The sequence below is a fragment of the Triturus cristatus genome, chromosome 4_1 (assembly GCF_964204655.1).
Source record: "Triturus cristatus chromosome 4_1, aTriCri1.1, whole genome shotgun sequence".
NCBI classification, from domain to species: Eukaryota; Metazoa; Chordata; class Amphibia; order Caudata; family Salamandridae; genus Triturus; species Triturus cristatus.
Window position 1 is genome coordinate 790,777,024 of NC_140585.1, and position 21,344 is coordinate 790,798,367.

The window sequence follows — 21,344 nt, forward strand, 5'->3', positions numbered from 1 at the left end:
GGAAAGGAAGAAAAGAAAGACTGGATCAAGGCAGGTTGTGCCCCAAGAGAAACAGACCATGTTTGGGTCTATAGAGATGGCAGACCAGTCATGCCTAATTCCATGCTGTCGACAATGGCAAGGATGTATCATGGTCAGGGACATTTGGGAAGGGATGCGATGATCAGGTCTTTTAAACAGACTTGGTACAATGCAAAGTTCAGGACAATTGCAGAGAGCATCTGTCAGAGATGTTTGATTTGCCAGCAATTTAACACTGGGAAAAAGACAGTGGTGAGTCTGGGAACAATAGGTAGAGAAGGTGGTCCTTTCACGAGAATGCAGGTAGATTTCATTGAAATTCCCCAAGTGAACAGACTGAGGTATGTTCTAGTGGTAGTCTGTTTGTTTTCAAGATGGGTGGAGGCCTATTCGACTAGGAGAAATGATGGAATAACAGTGGCAAAGTTACTGTTAAGAGAGTTGATTCCTAGGTACGGGTTTCCAGTAACGATTGAGTCTGATAGAGGTGGACACTTCTATAATGAGCTCATGAGTTTGATTTGTGAAGCATTGGGCATACAGCAAAAGCTACATTGTGCATACAGGCCAGAGGCTTCTGGTGTTGTTGAGCAGATAAATGGCACAATCAAGAACAGGATTGGTAAGATGTGTTTAGCCACTGGAATGAAATGGCCTGATGTCTTGCCTCTAGTACTAATGACTATTAGATCTACTCCAGATAGAACTACTGGGTTAAGTCCGCACGAAATCTTGATGGGACGCGCAATGCGACATGCATATGTGCCTGTCAATAAGTTGATGACAATAACTGATGACATGATTTTGGATTACTGTAAAGGCCTGGCTGACGCAGTTCATTCTGTGTTTCACCAGGTTGGAGAAGAAGCTACCACACTTGAGAAGAAGCAAGCTCATGATCTGAGTCCAGGGGACTGGGTGAGGATTAAAGTACACAGAAGAAGAAACTGCTTGGTTCCAAGGTGGGGAAGACCAAGACAAGTTATTTTGACTACAACAACTGCAGTGAAGTGTGCTGGTGTGAAAAACTGGGTACATGCGAGTCATACTCTGAGAGTTCCAAACCCAAAGGATGGGACTGGCAAGGAGTATTTTGAAGAATCAGATTCCAGTGATGATGAAGACCCAGAACCAGTGAGAAAAAAATCAAAGTTCAGGAAAAGAAGCAGAAAAGACTTCAAGAGAACCATTGGGAGTCTCAGAAGGGAGATCAGATTCTGTAAGAGAGCCTGAAGTTCGAACAAACAGTGGAAAAAAAAGAAGAGAAAAAAGCAGATCCACAGAAATTACTCCTGAATCAGAAGAGGAGGAGATTGAAGAACCACTTGAGATTATACCTGAAGAAGTAGGGTCAGAAGAAGATAGAGAGGGACAGATTGCGGAAGACCCCCGAGGAGGTGTAGGGAACATTCATGATAAGCTAGGTGAAGGGACAAGTAGACAGCAAGAAGATTGCGTGTCGGAGACTCGAGGAGGGAAAGAAGTAGGGAAGTCTCAAATAGTGGTGAAAAAGACTGTGGAGCGAAAGAAAACTGCTGAAGCACAAGAGGCATTTGAAACAGAATCGGATGAAAGTGAGAATGAAAAATCAGAAGGTCGAGTTCTGAGAAAGAGAACTTGGATTGGAGAAAGAAATAATACAGAAACGAGACCGAAAAAGGTTGTAAGAGGAGATTTTTGGCCTAACAACAGAGTAAAGAGGCTAAGATACAGACTGATAAGAGCAAATACATCGAAAGCTGAACAAGTGAATGAGGTGTTGAGTCAAAACGAAGTAAAAAGGAAGGAGCAAAAGGAGTTAAGAGAACCTGAGGAGATAAAGAGAATTAGAAAACCCAACCAAAAGTACAGATCACCGGAATGGTCTTATGTGGCACTGTCTGAAGGAGGAGAAGAAGAAGAAACAGTGAATCGAGACAATACGGAGGGGATCTTGAGAAAAGTGGTTGAGGAAAAGGACAAATCTGTTGGAATCTTAAAAGTTATCCTGACTGACATTGGAGAAGAGTCAGATGCACAGGATGTTGTTGATGATCTGATACAATTTGATGTTGCTGAAGAAGAAGGAGTGAAAAGTGATGAATATCCAAATTGAGTGAACTGAAGGAATCACTTGGAGAAAAGTGAAAAGGAGAAAGTCTGAAATTCAGCTGTTTGAAGTAATCCAGAAATAAAGAGTAATACAGTAGTGGAGTAGTAGAGGCTAAGTCAAAAGACACGGTCAAAGTAGTAAAATGGCTAACATAGAGAATAATCTAAGTAGATGTGCCTTCTTGAAAAGATGGTGTAGAATGTGCTGTTGCTGTACGGGATTATTAATGCTACTATGGGGTGTTTTAGCTTTATTAGTTACATTTAGAATTTCAATAGGTACATTTGAAATACATACTGAGAATGAGACTAATGTAGAGAAAAGTTCACAAAAAGTAGTTCCAACTAGAATTAGTAATACTTACATGCATAAAGATAGGTCAATTAATGATTTTTCTAGCAATGTTTTTTCAAAGTTGTTGTACGAATATGTGAAGACAATGGAAGTGAGGGATTGCTACGTTTGTATGCAATTACCTGCATCCGTTTCAGAGGGTGTTACTTATCACCATTTACCAGCTACGTATGGAATTTCTTGTAGTGTGTTGAGTAGTGTTTTTTATTTGCTAGGGAAAATAGATTATAAGATGTCTAACAAAGATAGTATTTTTGGGCAATTGCCACTGAAAGAAAAGCTGAATCCAGCTAAAGAAGCTAACATTTTTGGTGAGATTTTTATTGAGAAAGAAGAATTAACATTAGATTACATTTTTAAGAATAATTTAACTTGTAGTTTGAAAGAAGAGGAGAAAGCTTTCCTAAACATGGTGGAGGAAAGGAGATTGAGCATGCATGAAAAGGCAGGGAAATATAAAGTGAGTGAGACAATTTGGGACATTGAGATGGGAAAAGAATTGAGAAATGGAGCTAGTCCAACTTTAGCTTTAGATGCACCACAGAAGGGTAAGCTGTGCATAAAAGAAAGAAATCCCAATATGATACATACTTTGTTGGGACTAGTGAGTGTCATGATACATACTTCATTGCGACAGGATGGGGTTTTAGAGGAGGAGAGGATCCAGTTTTCCCAGGAGTGTATTATGTTTGTGGGAACAAGGCTTATTACAAGTTGCCTGACCATTGGTATGGCACATGTTATGTGGGCCAGGTCTTTCCAAAGATTTTTCATATAGATAGAATAGAAGATGTAGAACATATTAATTTACTAACACGTTTTAAGAGAGAAACTTGGTCAGAAATAGTGGGTGACATTTTTGGAGCTTTAATTCCAGCAGTGGGAATTTCTTTGAATGCATATGGAATTCGGAAACTGTCAACAGTGGTGGATCGCTTATCGACAAATACCGCTGGAGGGTTTGTTTTGGTGAATACGGAATTGATTGCCGTACGTACCATGTCTATGCAAAATCGACTTGCCCTTGATATTTTATTGGACAAAGAGGGTGGGGTCTGTGGAATATTGAAAGTTCAACATTGCTGCACTTACATTCCAGATGAAAGCAAAGACCTAAAGGTCTATATAAAAAATATTACTGATTTGCATGAAGAATTAGTACCACTGAAAGCTGAGAGTATTTGGACTAAAATAGCTAATAAAATAGTTGCTGTTAAGAGTTTTATTGCAAAAATAGGTAGTACTATTATAGGTAAGATATTGTTTCCTTTGACTTGTATAATTGTTGCTTTATTGATACTAAGATTGGTGTGTTTGTGTTGTAAAAACAGGGGAGGGAAAAAGAAATTGATTAAAAGAAATATTGAAAGGAGAAATAAAAGAAAAAGAGATCCACAAGAAATAGAATTAGAAGAATTGAGGGAGAGTGTTTATTTGGAGACAAAGAGGGATGATGAAAGGGAGTCTGGTGTCTAGTGTTGTGTATAAGAAAAAGACATTTCCAGTTTCTCCTAAAAATTGGGATTAAAATTTTACTAATTTTTTTTTGGGGTGTTTATTTGGTGATAAAGGGGGGATTGCTGGAGCAGAGTTTTCTGTTGAAAATCTATTGGGTTTTTAAGCTCTGGTTTGTCTATTTGTCGATTAATAAAATATTAATTTTTAACTATTAATTATTTGTTTTGTGTAAATGTTCTGACTAATCAATATAAACTAACAGGAGAAAATTATACGTGGGGATGCTTTTGTGTCGTTTATTAATGTGCATGTTTTATTAATAAATGTTGCTGAGTGCTGTTTATTTAAAGCACGAAAAACGCTTTTTAAATGTCATGTACTAATGCTTTTCTTGTGTTGCAAAGGCTAGATAATTACATACACATAAGGGTATTAGTGGGGTTAACACTGTTTAATCACTATGCTGTGGTAACGTTGTTTTTGTCTCTTTTAATTAAGATGATACGTTCTGGCCTAGTATAAAATGGCTGCTGTTTGCAGCCTGGCCTCGAGTGAATGATTTGTGATGAGAAGGCCTTGCTGAACATGGTCGAGAGTCATCTGACCACAGTCTTCGCCTGGTTAAAGTTTTCCGTGAGGACAGCAGTTCTGGGCAAATATCCAGATACATCTGAGCAACCTTGGAGGACAAAGGAGCCATAATGAATGAACTCTGAGATCATAATGCTGGTTCCGAGGAAATGTGAACATGAGAAGATACTTTTTCAAATCTAGTTCCGTGTTCCGTCTTTTTATTTTTGTGATTTTTCTGAGCGGAGATTTTCCAAATGTAGCGATGCTACATCCTTTCCTGCTCGCTTTGCTCAGTGGTTCAGCGGATATCGAAAACATTTTATGTTGCCTTCTATTGTTAGAATTATTATAAATATTGTTAGCCTAGAGAGGGTTTTTGCCACTTTGCCACTTCTTCCCAAACCTGCGTTGGTGAGGATTTATGCTGTGAGGACGGCGACTCAGGAGACTTTTACTGAGAGACCTGTCCTGACCCATTCTGACATTTAGCTAGCATAGGTAATTATGAGAATAATGATTTATTTTGATTGATTGATTTCCATTTGAACTAATTTTAGATAAAGAATCATAATTTTAAATACAGTGTTGGTTATTATTTCTTGTCAATTATTGAGTACTCTATTTTGATTATTGTTGATTATTATTAGTTAAATCATGATTCGAGACAGTGTCAATTAGGTCTTATCGACCATGTGTGTAGATGCAGGGTGTTTAGAAGGTTTTCTTCCCACAGGTTTAGTGCTAATAGTGTAATCTGAGTGCATGTTAGTGAAATGGGCCCAAGCGTATGATGAGTGTATGTGCGTGTATCTGTGAATTTACTCTATCTGTGGAAGTGGGGAGAATTTGTACACCCCAATCTGCACCACCTACACGTGTCTCTCCTCACCCTACACGTGTCTCTCCTCACCCTCCACGTGTCTCTCCTCACCCTCCATGTGTCTCTGCTGCACGCCACACACTCCTGCACGCCTCACACTGCTGCACGCCTCACACTGCTGCACGCCTCACACTGCTGCATGCCGCTGCACGCCACACACTGCTGCACGCCTCACACTGCTGCACGCCGCACACTGCTGCATGCCGCACACTGCTGCACGCCGCACACTGCTGCACGCCGCACACTGCTGCACGCCACACACTGCTACACGAAACATTGCTGCACGCCACACACTGCTGCACGGCACACACTGATGCAACCGGCACACTGCTGCATGCCACACACTGCTGCACACTGCTGCATTACTCACTGCTGCATGCTGCACAACACTGCTGCACGCAGCACACTGCTGCACGCCGCACACTGCTGCACGCCGCTGCACGCCACAGTGCTGCATGCCTCACACTGCTACATGAAACACTGCTGCACGCCGCACACTGCTGCATGCAACACACTGCTGCACGCCGCACACTGCTGCACGTCACAGTGCTGCATGCCTCACACTGCTACACGAAACACTGCTGCACGCCGCACACTGCTGCACGCCGCACACTGCTGCACGCCGCACACTGCTTTTATCCGAGTTTATGCTACTGACATTGTAAATGACAATACCTTTTATTTGTTTTAAAACCAAAACATAAATAAAAGGCATTGTAATTTTACAATGCCAATAGCTCAAACTCTTATAAATGCGAGACCTATTGCATTGCAAATGCTTGTTTGCTACTTGTGGGGGAAACAAGACCCTTCCTGTCTGCCCTCCTTAGAGACAGTTCAGAGACTTTCTCCAAGGGTGAAACCATTCACTTGTAGTGAAGTTTACTTCCTCTAGGCTCGGATTGCCTTCTGGAAAGAGGGCAGGGCTATATCTCCGTCTTTAGATTGAGTAAACTTTAAACGCATCGTGCGTCTAACTTCGTACATCAAGCAGCGACAACGGTGTGCTATGGATATTAAAAAGGAATGTTGACAAATAGGAGATCAATAGACCCTTCATATTTAATCGCTGAGGGCACTGGTGCAGCTTGACTTTATTAATCATGTTTTAGGAAAGAGTCTGTTCCAGAACTTGGCTTAGGATTGAAGTCGGTGTAATGTTATTGATTGTCTCGCATTATGAAAGGCAGCCAGGGGTTCAGGAAGGAACCCACAGCATCATTGCCTTTTGTCGGTTTTAAATGTGCAGTGACGGAGCTCGGTGAGACACGGCAGCCATGCGTGAATGCCATCCCTCCGGGCGGGATTCCTCGTGCCAGTGTCACAATCACTTAGTGAGATTCCGGCGAAGCTTGCTGACGTGCAAAATAAACACAATAAACTACTTTCACAGGCTCAGGGAACTTCACATGTGGTTCTGAAATAATAATACAATCAGTCAAAACTCAGTGCCACAACACCAAAGAAAAATAGCAAACTTTAACCTCGGAAACGCCTCCCCAAACACGGCTGCTGATAACCTATCTCCGATATCTCCTGCGGTGAGCCACAAACAGGCGCTAACCCTCCCGAAGGTCGAGGAGGGCTCCGGCACGCGGCCACCTTTACAGCCCGTACACACCCGGATTAGCCATTGGCCGCAGGAATTCGCTTCATGGGGGAGTTCTTCTTTATTGGGACATAGGTTAAGCACTCGTTTACATATTTGGATGTTTAAAAACGACTTTTGAACTACAATTGGGTTTGTTTTAATGTTAATATTAGTCCAAACTAACTCTACATTTACTTCTTGCTAACTTACCCAAATCAAAGGCTACGAGGGTAATAACTAGGCCTGATCTGCTCAATTGGCATCCTCCTCAATATTTATATTTATTGAATGCATTTTTATATAGCGCGGACTTTACCCGAAGGTGTCAGGGCGCTGCACAATAGGACCAGTTAAGTTACATGAGAGAAATGTTACAAAATAGAACGTTACAAAAATAAACAGGAGACTAGAAGAAGTAGGATACAACCACAGAAGGCAAGAACACAATATTAAACACATAAAGCAAGGGTGGGGAATGTACAAGAAAAAATTACACATTTACAACGATGAACGAACTTCCTAGAGGGGTCTGAGAATGAAGGTATTAGTTCTGAAAGTGTCTTTGGAAGAGAAGCGATTTGAGGTCAGCTTTGAAGATCCGGATATATGTTAAGTTCTCTTTGTCGCTCTGCACCAGGGATGTCAGATGGACACATTTTGTGGTTTGATAAAACACTATAAACACGATTTGCTATCTAGAGCAGCCTGCTCGGCAGAAGTGACAAGAAGGCTTCTCGTGGGGGTAACTAGGTCTGCTATAAATCAGCGGGAAACCTTAACGTCTCATGTGCAACTAAGTTATGCATCATTCCAAAGCTAATAAAATGAGTAACATTGTATGGATTAAGTTCGGCGGATTTTACACTATTGCCAGACACTGCTGGTAAAGGGCATGTAACCAATACATTATTTGATTTAAGCCTTGCACAACTTGTGCCGCATCGGAGGTTTCAAGATGCTGCTCGAATGAAGGAAGACAAGTTTATTCCATAGAGCAGAAGAACAAACATTATTTCAGAAAAAGAAACCCTTTTTGCTCCCACTCTCGGTTTTAGTGAGTAAAGACCAATAACTGTGACCTGGTTACATTCAGGTTCTCTGCCCGACATTATTGCGGCACTTCCTGCTAATATTTCTTTAGCTAGTATAGATAGACAAGATATAACAAGCATTTACAATGCAACGGTCTCGGCATTGTTAAAGTTAGAGCTATAGGCATTGCTCATGACATTATTTTTGTTTATGTTTTTGTTTTTAAAACATGTAGAGAAACGGCATTGTTATTTACAATGTCAATAGCTTAATCAGTGTGTGTGTAGGTGGCTCTGTGTGTGGGTGCAAATGCAATAGGTCTCGCATTTGAGAGTGATTAAGCTATTGACATTGTAAATAACAATGCCGTTTCTTTAAATGTTTTAAAAACAAAAACATAAACAAAAATAATGTCATGAGCAATGCCAATAGCTCTAACTTTACCAATGCCGAGACCATTGCATTGTAAATTCTTGTTTTTAGGAGGCACAAGGCAACCGACTTGCTTCTTGGGCCACTGATAAAATTGTCATCAGAGCTTAAGGGCAGCCGCGGCCCATGCCGGTAAGAGCGGTGGGCTGGGCAGGAGGGGTGGTGCGGTGGGGGGGGGGGGGGGGGGAGGGGGGGGATTTCTGTAGATCTACGACGAGGGAAAATGAATTATTTAATTTTCCCTCATGGCGCCTGTCAAATTCTCGCCCCTCCCCCCTCCTGAAAAGTTGAGGCATGATCCTTTTCCAATTGGAAAATGTTAGGTGCTTGGAGTCCTTAAGTGCCTGATTATTAAAGGCAGTGTCTGATGGAAAATGCAGCCTGGGGGCCTCCTGGGGAGTCCACCGGTTTGTACATGCATAGATCACTGAGTGGTTAGAATGCTGGCTCTCTGTGTGAAGATTCATAGCATTTCTATAAAATCGTAAACAATACAAAAGTGTTTTTAATCAGAAGCAGATTGCTAGTTCAAGGTCTGAGCATGTTTGAATGTGAACTGTGACTGTGCACAAACGCACCTGCCCTGAACTAGAAACTTCTCAGGAAAAACATTGTTGAACTGCTTTATTGATATTATTAATACATATATCAAATACATTGGGGAGGAAATAAAGTACACTTCAAGAAATATTATTACCTCCAGAAACTATTATCCCAGTATGAGAAGGAAAAAAAAAAAAAACTTATTTCGCTCATGATAACGATGATTGACAGTGGATAATGGTTGGGGGTCACAAGGGTCTGCGGACCCCCGTAAAAGGCACCTTAAGAACGGCTGGATTAACATACTGTTAATAGTGTGATTTATGCTCAGGTAAAGGGATGTCTTTTTACTTTATCTGTCCGTTTGTACTTTAGAAGTTCTTCTCTGTACCCCGACTGTTTTACTGCAAATGTTTATATAACCCCGACTACGTTTGTGCTACATAAACTCTACTAGATAAATAAGTCTATGGTCACAATGGCCACGTGTTATGATCGTTAAATAAACGCAAGTCGTGTTCAGCTCCTCACAGACTCCAGTACTGAAACCCATTCTAGTTCTCTACAGTGAAGAGTGCCGGAGCAGGAGAGGTGACACTGCAGCCAGCAGCACTCACAAGTCAACTCAGCCTAGCCGTGGTTCTGGTGGCTTTAGTGAACCAGCTTCTTCAAAAACAATGACTACCTTGTTTGCACTTATAAAGGCAACTTAGACATACTTGGTCAAAGGAAAATATGTTTTATGTCAAGAAAAATTATCAGCACGGTCACCTTTTTCAAATTTCAGTTTTTTTCATTACTGGGGTGACCAGGCCTCCAATACTTTCCCGAACAGTCCTATTTTTTTACTGTCTGTCACAGTTTTCAGACTAGGGTGACTAAGTGAACCCAGAGTGAGGAAAGTTCACATGTTTCGGTGCAGGATTAGTTAAGAGCTCTTAACAGAAAGCTTTAAACAGATGACACTGTGTGTAAACGTTGCATTCAATTCCTTTCAGTGACTCACTGTGTTTTCTATGATACGGATCACTTTTGGTTAAGTCATTCTGTGCCCAATGGTCGATGGCACATTACAGTCTTACTTCTATATTTATGGAATGCACCTGTATTTGGTTTTCGAAATCCGGTGACCTTATCGACGACATTTTAGTCAAGAACAGATCAAGTACAGTAACTTGTTCATTGCAACCCAGCATGGGTGACAGACTTGCCACTAAGCAAAGGCCTCTACCACTGTCAACAGAATGAGTATCGTTTAGACAAGGAATATCAGTTACCCTAGCATTGGGAGTAAGAAAATGCCAAATGAAAATCATGAAATAATGGCCCAGTAAAAAAAAAAAAACAGCAGTTAATTCCTGGTTACAAATTCAACAGTGGTTTGTAAAAACTCCAAAGAGCATTCAATATTCTTCGAACTTGAGGGCGCTGCTGACAAAAGCATGCCAGTGTCAAGCCAGGCGGGTGGAGCCCTACAGAGCAGCTCTTCATCGGATCAACTACATACCAGCCTACAAACCCTCAGGGTCCAGAGAGGTGACTACTGTGGATTAGTATCAGATCCACAACAGCCAATGGTTTTCTGTGCAGATCCAAACGAGTTGTGCAGAAGAGGAGCAGCGCTCCGCTTTGTGGAACAAACCTTACTTCACTTTTCTGTGCTAAATAATGCACAACTGAAGTTTAATTAAGAACCGTGCACCACTAAATTTACAAGAAGCCCTGGGAATTGTACATACTTCATATGCGAGAGGCTTTGGCAAAGGGCTGTGCGAGAAAAAGAAACTGCCAATGTTGCAGGCCAAGCCACGCTTTGCTCACATGCTGATCGAGCTGTCGAAATAGCGGATGTCTCCTGTGACTAGCTGGTACGTTGGCTCAGTGAGTTAACGCGGACAGCTGACATCAGCTGTTATTTGAAGGTTACAATTTCGATTTTAGTCCGGGCAAACTCTGCCTTCAATACTTCTGAGGCTAGTTAGTCGAGCACTATTACACTCGGTGATATTAACAACCATTATGTACAGCGCTTAGAAATTGTCGAACAAGGGTGTTATCGAGAAAAGGTATCTTACTCCACTAATGCCCACAAGGTAGATCTAAACTGCACTCCAAACGGTCTCCGTTTTATTACAGTAAATATGGTCGAAGTGAAAGAATCTAATTTGAATAATTTAGCCGAGCCACTAGTGAGCAAAAAAAACCCCACAACTTTTATTTTCAATAAATAATTTTGAGAGAAAGCCTGTGGAGGAAGGGCGATCTTTTGAACGGTATGACGCCACCTGCCCACCACATCGCTAATTAGCTCTCCGCCGAGCGCTGACTGAAACGCTCTGCAGCGTGGAGTCTGCCTGCACGCGCGCTGACGGATGAGGGGCGTGACGAGGCCTTGAGAGCTTCCTGTGTTTTGCTGACCTGTAAAATCCAGGCACAACAATGGATGAGCTCGCTGGCAGGGTCAGACTTGGTCACAGAACATGGAAGTCGTGTCTGACCCCTAGGGGAAACGGTGAAACAACACCGCGCGCAAAGCCAAAGAGGCCGAACGGAAATGGAGGCGGGTTGGTTTCCCCCTTCGGCTTCCGGGTACAAGGAGTGTGAAAAAGAGAAGGGGTTGCACTTCTCCAGAGATAATCCTTGAAGGAGTTAAGGGATGGCGAATTGCGACACGCGTTTACATTGGGTAAATGGAGAGAGGCGTTAGCCCAAGCAGAGCACAAGACTCAAAGCCAAACGGTGCATATTGGCATGTCACATTATGGAAAATGCAGGAGGTGGTCCAAAATATTAACAAAAGCTGCTTTACAAACATCCTGTGCTAGTGGAATAAAATAGGAACGTTCAGAGATGACTGGGCGTGTATACACGCACACCTCCACTTTCCAAATACCCCACTGAGGAGCAATGCAGGCATGCCATTTTTCCAGGTTTCAAAAGGAGAAGCTTTAATACTTCGAAGAAAGTACGCAAATCCTTTCTCTTGGGACAGAGACGTTCCTTGTATGCTCTGTAGACCGTACACCCCTACCTCGGATTCACCAATCTGCCAATACCTCAGCACGCACAGAGCTCACGCACGTCCGCTGGAGGTTTTTTCGTGTCACGACTGAGACAGAGCATGGCTCTGTGGTTAAGAATGGTACAGTATGTGCACCCACCTTGCCGAGCGTGACAACCGCAGGGCACAAGTCCTAAACAAGGAGATCAGGTGAGGGAGCAACGCCGGGACACCACCGCCTTTCTCCGAGGCAGAGAAGAACTGCCTCGGAGAAACGCAGCCTCGGTTTCGGATTCGGGGGCGTGTTTCTTTTTCTCTCCTCTTGCCATTGGCTGGAGGAGAGAAAAACACGCCCTGCGAAAAGCAACGAAAAAACACGCACCCCGATCCGAAAAGGACGGGGCTTCAACGGAGTGACTGGACCTCTTCTCCAGTGGCTGGTCAGCATTTAAGAGGCCAGCCAATGGAGAACAGGAGAGAAGAGGTGCGGGTGCAAGCCCCTCTTCTCAAAGTCACTCAAAGTCATTAAATCTCGGAGCGAGACTGCGCAAGCGCAGCCTTCGCAGCCGAGACCTAAAAAGGCGGAGGAATTGCCATTATTTTTAGGTCTCGCCTGACCCAGCACATGCGCTGGTCTGGCGAGACTTTTTGAGAGGGCTCCAAAAAGTGCTACCAGGCCAGCCTAGAGCTACAGTGCATGTGTGCGGGCGCCGCGCTTGACCGTGATTACTTTTCACTTTTGCGGCCGCTTTGATGTTTTGATCGCGATCACTTTCGCGGCCGCTTGGCATAGCCAATAGGTCTCGCTTTTGGGACCTTATAAGTATTTAGTTATGCAACTGTTGCATGGCTAAACACTTATAAGGTCCCAAAGGCGAGACCTATTGGCTATGCCAATGCTTGTTTTAAAAGCTATAAATGCAAATTTAATGAACTTCTAACCCCGGACTGTGAACCTTTGACATTCACACTTTCCCTTACTCCGAAATGTACGTTCTCTGGGGTTTTCAGCTATAGTCCTACGGGGTACCCTGGAAAGTGGTGTACCTCCCTACTACCTGACTTACTGGCCCCTCATATTTTGCGTCCTGCTAATTTTACTTTACTTCGGGACATTTATCTCCATCTTGAGGACTTGAATAGCTACCAAAATACATCCTTTATTAAGGATTTGGGTGTTTTAAATTTGGCACTCTTAAATTCGTCGCCTACTCTTGCTGCAGGCATCTTTTGGACCCTATTTTATCAAACATAACGTACTTGATGATACACCCTCCACTTCAGCTCAGCTGGTCTGACCACTTTGCTGTGTGGTTCAAGATTAAGGCTCTTTCCCATTTCCCCACAGCACGCCTTTCCTGAAATCAAAGGTCAGAAATTGGTCCAAACTTAACCTCTAAGCAGTAAATGAGCAGTTACTTAATACTAAGCCTATTCTTCTACAACAGTTTGATTTGGATCAAGCTATGGTTCATCACTGGCTTGATGAGGCTATTGATATCACTCCACCAACGACCATTAAATGTGTGGGCGGAACTCCCCCTCCTGCTCCTTGGTTCACTGATGTACTGAGATCAGAAAGGAAACGCCGCAAAGCGTTTGGAAGATGCTGGAGGAATCCATATGCTGCAGAGGCTAAGTCCGAATACAGGGAATCATTAAAAGGTAATCATGCTCCCTGCAAGTCTGTCAGCGCTACGTACTATACAGGAAAATTAACGTACTATACAGGAAAATTAACTAAGGCGCAGAATTATCAGACAACACTTTTTAAAGTGGGGAAAGAATTATTGGATGCGAGTAAGATTTCACCTATGCCCCTCCTTTCAAAATGCCAATGTGATGAGTTACCCTTTTTTTCCCACTCAAAATGTGACAAATATTCACTTACAGTTAGATAAGATTCTGTGAAGACAGATTCCAACCTTAATACGGATATCACTAATGCATCTTTAGTGAAGGCTAATCACTCGGCAACTAAGGCAGAGCGTGCCGCCAAATAAAGTGAACAGTCTCCTTTGGATTTCGCATCTTTCCAGGCTGCCTTACAATCTACTAAATCAGGTTCTCCAATGGATCCATTTACACCAGATAAGCTGAGATTACTGGATACCACCGTCTTAACTATGATTTTGAAGCTCCTTTATTCATCATTAAGGGAAAGGTTAGTGCCTCAGAGGTGGAAGCACAATTTGATCCTCCCTCTTTTGGAAAAAGCCAATTTGGATTCTTCTTACTTGTCGAATTTTTGACCTATCTCCCTGTTACCAGTTTTTTTCCAAGCTCTTGGAAAAACAGGTCAATGCCCAGCTCACTACTTTTGTGGATGCCCATTATTTTCTCCACTCCTCACAATCGAGCTTCAGGACTGGGCACAATACGGAGTCCTCCCTTCTTGGAGTGACGGAACACCTAAGATAATATCTGGATGAGGGAGTACTGCCGCACTCATTCTGCTGAATTTCAGCGCAGTATTATTCGACATGGTGTCCCACTCTATCCTAGCTGACAGACTGGAGTCATTAGGCCTTGAATGTTCAGCTTGTTTCTTTCCTGAAGGACTGTACGTTTCAGGTCTTTTCGGCTAATGTAGGATCCAAATAGCTAGCTTTGACTTCTAGAGTTCCACGGGGTTCTATTCTGAGCCCTTCGGCAGACCTAATAGAGAGCTGCTGGCTTACCCTTTTTTCATATGCCGATGATACAGAGATCATCTTTTCTTTGTCATTGACACAGAACCATGACCAGTCTTTGCTGCATCTGGGTATGATGAAAAAGTTGTCATGGATAATTACAAATTCATTCAAGACTGAGGTCAGGGTTCTAGGCTACAACGCCTCCCTTTGGGGCCCAGATACACTGGCCGGAATCCTTAGGGACTCTGTCCACTTCGTGAAAAGTCTGGGCTTTCTTTTTGATGAAAAGCTTTCTATGAAACCTCAGGTGACTAAAGTAACCACCACCTGTTTTGCAGTCCTTAGATGGCTGAAAAAGATTCTTTGGTCCCTTAGCGGTTCAAAAACTGTCAGTCAGGCTCTAGACATATCAGATTGGAATATGGCAATGTGCTGTACCTGGGTATGGATAAGACCTCTGTCTATTGTTTGCAGATAGTTAAAAATGCTGCTGCTAGGATGCTCTTTCATTTACCTAAATATGCTTCAGTTTCTCAATTGTTTTATTAACTGCACTGGCTCAAGGTTTCCAAACGTATTGAGTTTAAAGCAATGTGTTATATGTTTATGGCCAAACTTGGCTTGACGTCACGTTACATACAGGAACTGGTAATTCCTTACCAGCCTATTCAGTCCTTGAGATCCTCGAATCAAGCTTTGTTTACTGTCCCAAGGTTTCGTCTAACCTGTATGAAAGACTGCTCCTTTGCCTATCTAGGTCCAAAATTGTGGAATTCTCTGCCTGATGCTCTTAGAAACTGCAAGTCATTACTCGCCTTTTGCAAAAATCTGAAGACCTGGCTATTCCAAGTCATCGTTCTGGGACATTTGATCTGCATCTGCCCTGTTCTGGGAAACGCTTCAGGGTAGCTGCGCGCATTATAAGTTGCACATTATTATTAGTATAACTGTGTGCAGTGTTTGCTGTTTTATGCACTTTTGTACAGGTTCACCTTTTTGAGCCAATTGATTGCACACTCATTTGCACTTGAGAAACAACAGAGTATTAGCGAACTTAACCAGTTGTATGAGCTAACAAAATAAGCATAGGCAATTGTCTGCCTGGCTCTTAGTGCCACGAGGCAGTCATTAAGTTTGCCAACTATGCAGTATAAATTCCCTCACTATTATAAAGGGCTAGCACTTTCCACGAGAATCCGTCCAGGTATTTCATATTCAGAAGAAAGAGGTTGGGATCCAGGCTACCTAGTGGGCATGTTGAGAACTGCTTCCAGGTAAAGCCACATATGTAAATGAGCTTTACTTGATTTGTTTAGTTTGTTGAAGAGGCTGCTCAAGCTTCCTCACTATACCTGGAAAATATTCACTGATCCTAAATGTAGACATTGTGTTATAAAACACCAAAAAGAAGCACACAATCAATTTAAGATGTATTCTGAGGACCTTCCTACCACCATCAGACCTCTAATAGTACTTAGGCACCCATAGACAAATGTATCTGAAAAACTGTAATAGGCTTATTACAGCTATTCATGCAATCGCCTATTGCCCGGCTGTTTTGCATTGCCATCACTCCTTACAGCATTGATGAGAGATCACCTTTCACATAAGACCTGTCTAAAATGCCCTTTGGGTATACTGAGCTCTATAATGTGTATATTCCTATATAACATATTGGCTAAAGTATGGCACTACCTACAGTGCATTATGAGAATACAACAGGAATGGTGCAGAAGTTGATTAATAAAGTCACAACATTCCAATATCCTTCTAGATATGACAGAAGCACTACAGTCTTTATAAAATATGGTATTCCTTGTACTATCCAAACAGCTGCCAATACTTATGTGCAACGGCCATGACCCCCCCCCCCCCCCCCGGCAAAATATCTTCCTGGGGCAATATGTTTGAAAAATACAAATGCAAGCAATACTATCGAAATGAAGTAAAGGAATATACAGTGCATACCCGCCAACTCACACGGTGCCGCCGTGTGACACATGATATCGACTCCCATCACACAGTCTCCCGATGAGGAGCCCATATCACAATGTGGAAGGGAAAATGAGCTGAACACCACTGTAAATCGTGGTTTTCCAGCTCGTTTTCCGAGGCTTTGAACTGCTGACGTCCATTAAGGGGTGTGAAAACACACCAGACATCAGTACCACCCTCAGCAACCTTTTTTATTTTTGGGAGGAGGGTTCATGGGGGCGGGGTAGTGTTCAAAAGTGCCTCATAGGTACTTCTTGGCACGAGGCCCTGCCCCTTCAAGGCCTCGCCCCCTTCTCACACATGAGATTGTCCTTGAAATTGGCATGTATGACAGTGCATCATTTGTAATAAGATTTCGAAAAGGTTTCAAGTGAGAAGGTTACAGAAGTGGTTCTTTAAGTAAAATGCATGAGAGCCGGCAGGCTGTTGATCCCACTGGTATGTTCTGAACATCAGCACTAGAAATAAGCATTGACATAGCCAATAGGTCTCCCTTTTGGGACCTTATAAGTATTTAGTTATGCAGCACAATATCCTTGGTGCAACAACATCAACTGTTGCATGGCTAAACACTCAAAGGACCTATTGGCTATGACAATGCTTGTTGTTAGTGCTGTTTCCTAATAAAACACAACTTAAACAATGCTCTTCCTCAATTTCGTACCCATGCCATTGGCACTAGAAGTAGGGCTGTGGGGTGGGAGGGGCGGCTGCTGAATCACTACTAAAATAACTTTTAGTTTAGAAGTGAATGAGGAATAAACAGGCTTTTCAATTTGGTTTTTATCTTGTACTATCTGCTGTGTCTTCAAAGAGGGGTAAAATCCAGGCTCCATCTCCCAGGGAGCTTGGTGTTTACTGTCTCCATTGCAAAGGAAGAGGATTTGTGTGACAATCTTGCTGAGTATGGGAATGTAAAACGGCTGTAGGATGTTACTTTTTTCTAGAACACATCAAAAATGTAAATGCATGTAAATGAACGGCAGAATTATTTCAAAATATATCAGAATTTGGAAAGCACAAATGAACCACTCTTGTATTTCTGAAGTGTGGTGGAAACCTATTTTAATAGAATCAAAACAAATTCATACACTAGGTGATGCAGATTTCCACACTATCATTTGTGCGCTGTATAGTTTTAGGAGTAAAACTGTAGGTCTGTGCAAATGTGATGGCCATTTCAATTGAAAATGTCTTCGCTGTAACAGCAGTATGTTACCATACCATGCATACTCCACTCTATCACAGTCCAACTTTCAAATCTTGAGTTAGGGTGCAGAAATACTATAACTAGAAGCATCGGCAACACCAATAGGGCTTTCCATTCTCCTGCCAATTCATGCCTACTAGCTTTTCCAATGCTTTTTAGCACTGGAAAAAAAAGCCTTAAGTCAAGACACAACACTACGACGGCCCAGTGTATTTACCTACATGTGCATATGCACCATTAGGTGCGCACTCAGGATAACCACCTAGCTGCCAATTTTATTTATTGTTCCAAAATGGTGGATGCCAATCATGGAGCGAAGGGAAAAAAAATTGCACAAATGCACATTTTCAAAAAGGAGGCGCATGGGAGCAAATTTTAGTAACAAGGTCCACCCTCCTCTGCCAAACCCCCCCACCCCCCCCCCCTCCACAAAAAAGTGACAGTGAAGGAGGTGGACTGGATGGGGAAGAGAAACACAAAGTGGCACAAACTATAGGAAACAGGTAGGAACGGAGGAGAAGTGTGGACTTAAAAGATAAAGGTAAACTCCATAAAAAACGATAATTTCAATAGGGGTGTTCTATATGTAGGTCTTGTGAAAGGGCATTTTTTTCTTTCCCGCAAAATCGATGCCAACTAGTTCTCTTCTCTGGAAAGACAGTTCACATTTCACCACCCCCTACCTCATTAAGTTGAAACCCCAGGAATGAGACAGCTGCAGAGACTTTAAGGCTAGCAGGCCCCAAAAAACATGCATATGAAGAACCTTATGCCGATCAGAAATGGATACTTTTAGAGGCCGCCCTCCTAGAACCCACAGTACAGTATTCCAAAAAGCTAACACAAATCTGCTTGTTTTGCGAAGGAGCAGAAGGGTCCAGTCATGTGCACGAGGTCATGAGTACGCGGGGACAGGGGTCCCTGCCAGATGTAGCGCAATGGACCACGCAATGTCCTCACAAGCTTGCCTTCACAGTAAAAGGTTTCACCATGGTGCCCCCAGAAGCGTTCCCTGGAGAATGCGGGGGTTAAGGCACCTGGAACCATTGTGAAACCGCAGGCGCCGTGCAGTACATCCGATATTCATACAGAGGAGTTCAAGGGGCCTTTATTTCTGGAAGCAATGAGGAACAGCCCCGGATGGGTGCGTAGGAGTCCTGCTCCCACACAGGGTCCCGAACAAAAGACCAAAAGAAGTTATGCGAGAGAAACAAAGCCCCAGAAGACGGCGGTGGCCTCTCCCCTCAGATGGAGATTCTCTGCTCACATTTCCTGCTTCAGGATATTACAGAGTGACTGGACAGATGGGGCAGCGAGCTTAAAACCGACATGGAAAACCCTTTCATTTCTACCAATCCCAAAACGATTCGGTTTACTGCACCAGATAAGTTGGTCACAGAGGTGTCAAGAGTAATTCGGAATAGCATTCAAGGCCTTCATGCATAACATGCCCACGAACTGAACAAGAGTTATCAAGATAATAACAAGTGCAGCAGTGAAAGTTAAAGCGACGCGCTTGTTTTCCTTCCCAGTAGCAGTAATAATGAGGTTTACGTGGAGCACAGCCGGAAGTCTATGGACAGCCTTTGCCTTGCGGGAACGAGCAGCGCCAGGAGCGATAATTGCTAACACATGGCGCCAAAGCTCGCTCCCGCAAGGGAATCGCCAAACATGCACGCGTTGCCATTGAAAGCAATGCAACGGGTGCACGTTTTTGGGGACAAAAGCGGATCGATTCCAAGAGGTCCCCCCTAAGCAGCGCACGTGCGCTGCGTAGGCGAGACCTAAAAAGACAAAGGCAACCCTTGACAGCTTCCAATGTCAGAGAAGGAACCACAACAGAAAGAGTTTTATATAACGCGAACTAGACCTGAGACATCTGGTATCAGAGCACTTTACATTAGCACCAGTTTCGTTATAGATGGACACATTCATTTTTGTTAGGCACAGGGAGATTAAGTGATTTGCCCAGAATCACAGGATGTTGAGCATCGTTGCCGAGACTCGAACCCGGTTCCCCAGAATCGAGGTCGACCGCTCTAGCCGTAAGCCTACATCCTCTCTACTTCCTAAAATGTTGTAGTGGTTCCCAGGTAATGTAGTTTAACCGGACAGATCCGAAAGACAGTGTATGATGTCAGAACCCAATTCTAATAAGTTATTACAGGCTTCATCTGATTTTACAACTAGCCTAATGTAATGATGGTTATGAACCTAGAATAATAATTTTATCATAAGACATTTCTTAGATAATAGCATGGATGCTGTCTGCACGTAGGAGAGTAAGTTATTTGTCCTACCGGAGTATGTAGGCAGTGGTTGGCAAAAGGACAGCAGAACATTTTGCCGCCGCCATGGCGGTAATACCTTCATCGCTAATTTCTTCCAGGTGACTGACTGCTCGTGCCCCTAATTCAGCTCCAAGCTAAAAAACAAAACTAAACAGTTACAACAAATGCATTGAAAAATTACCAAATCACTCTAAATATCAAATTAAATACGAATGCACTTACGAAAGCACTTTAAGCATGCTGCATTTACTGTATTTTAGACTCTACTGAAACAATGACAATAAGCAGTTTTGAAGGAAAGTTAATTAACAAACCCATTATATTTTCATGCCCCGTTACATCTCATATTCTATCACAATAAACACATCAGCCAAACGAACTTTAAGAAAATCACAAGTCCATTGTAAAGTATATTAGATATGGGTCAAACAGGCATATCTTTATGAGTGATATCCCACAATGCTCAAGCGTTCACTAAAATTGCATTATGCTGTGTTGTGTGGCACAGTGGCACATTAGCGCCAATAGGGAGAAAGTTTTGCCCTGGGATAAAATAATGCAAGTCATGGTGCAGAAGTTAAACAACGCTTAACGTTTGCGGCGTGGTCGCAAACAAGGCTTGCAAAGCTGTGCAACATACCCTGTTACATACCGGTGTAACCTTGAAGCACTGACTCCATGTTGCTAAAGTATTGATAAACTTTTTATGGTAATCTTGTGGCACATTACAGTCTTAACAGAAGTACTGGTGGCAAAGCACACACAAAAGTCAAATGGAGTTCCCCGGGGCTCAGAGCTATGCACTGCACTAGTTAATATTTATGGAAAACCCTTGCCAACTCTAATACGGTCCTTTGGACTAATCTGTACCAGGTGTACTGAGGATCTGCTTATGTGCTGGGTCGCCTTCATAAGAACATCATCGGCCTCTTCCACGTTTGTGGAGCACCTTTCTCCCTTAGCAGGCTGGATGAGAATAAAGTCATTAAAATTGATTTGTGGACCAGTGCCCAGCATGGCGGACATATCGCCGGAGAGCTCTCGCTATTTATGAACTGAGCTGCTGCTGCGCTCTCAGGGTAATGCATCCAGTCCATTGAGTAGTTCCAATCTATGCAGCGAGTAAAGAGGAGGCAAAATATAGCTATTTTTATGGAAAACAATGGAGTGGAGGCATAACGGAGACCACAGACCTATCCTCCTCACCCCGCTGTCTAACAAGAGGATATGGCTGC

The 21,344-nt window shown here is 42.9% G+C and overlaps 1 protein-coding gene across 1 annotated transcript in view; it reads right to left on the reverse strand.

The window, feature by feature from the left end:
- The window catches only part of AMDHD1 (amidohydrolase domain containing 1), a 193,964-nt gene that overhangs the window by 56,477 nt on the left and 116,143 nt on the right, over positions 1-21,344 (reverse strand). Inside the window, exon 6 of the mRNA XM_085653371.1 lies at positions 20,119-20,243. Coding sequence (XP_085509497.1) covers positions 20,119-20,243 — 125 coding nt within the window. The remainder of the gene's footprint in view (positions 1-20,118; positions 20,244-21,344) is intronic.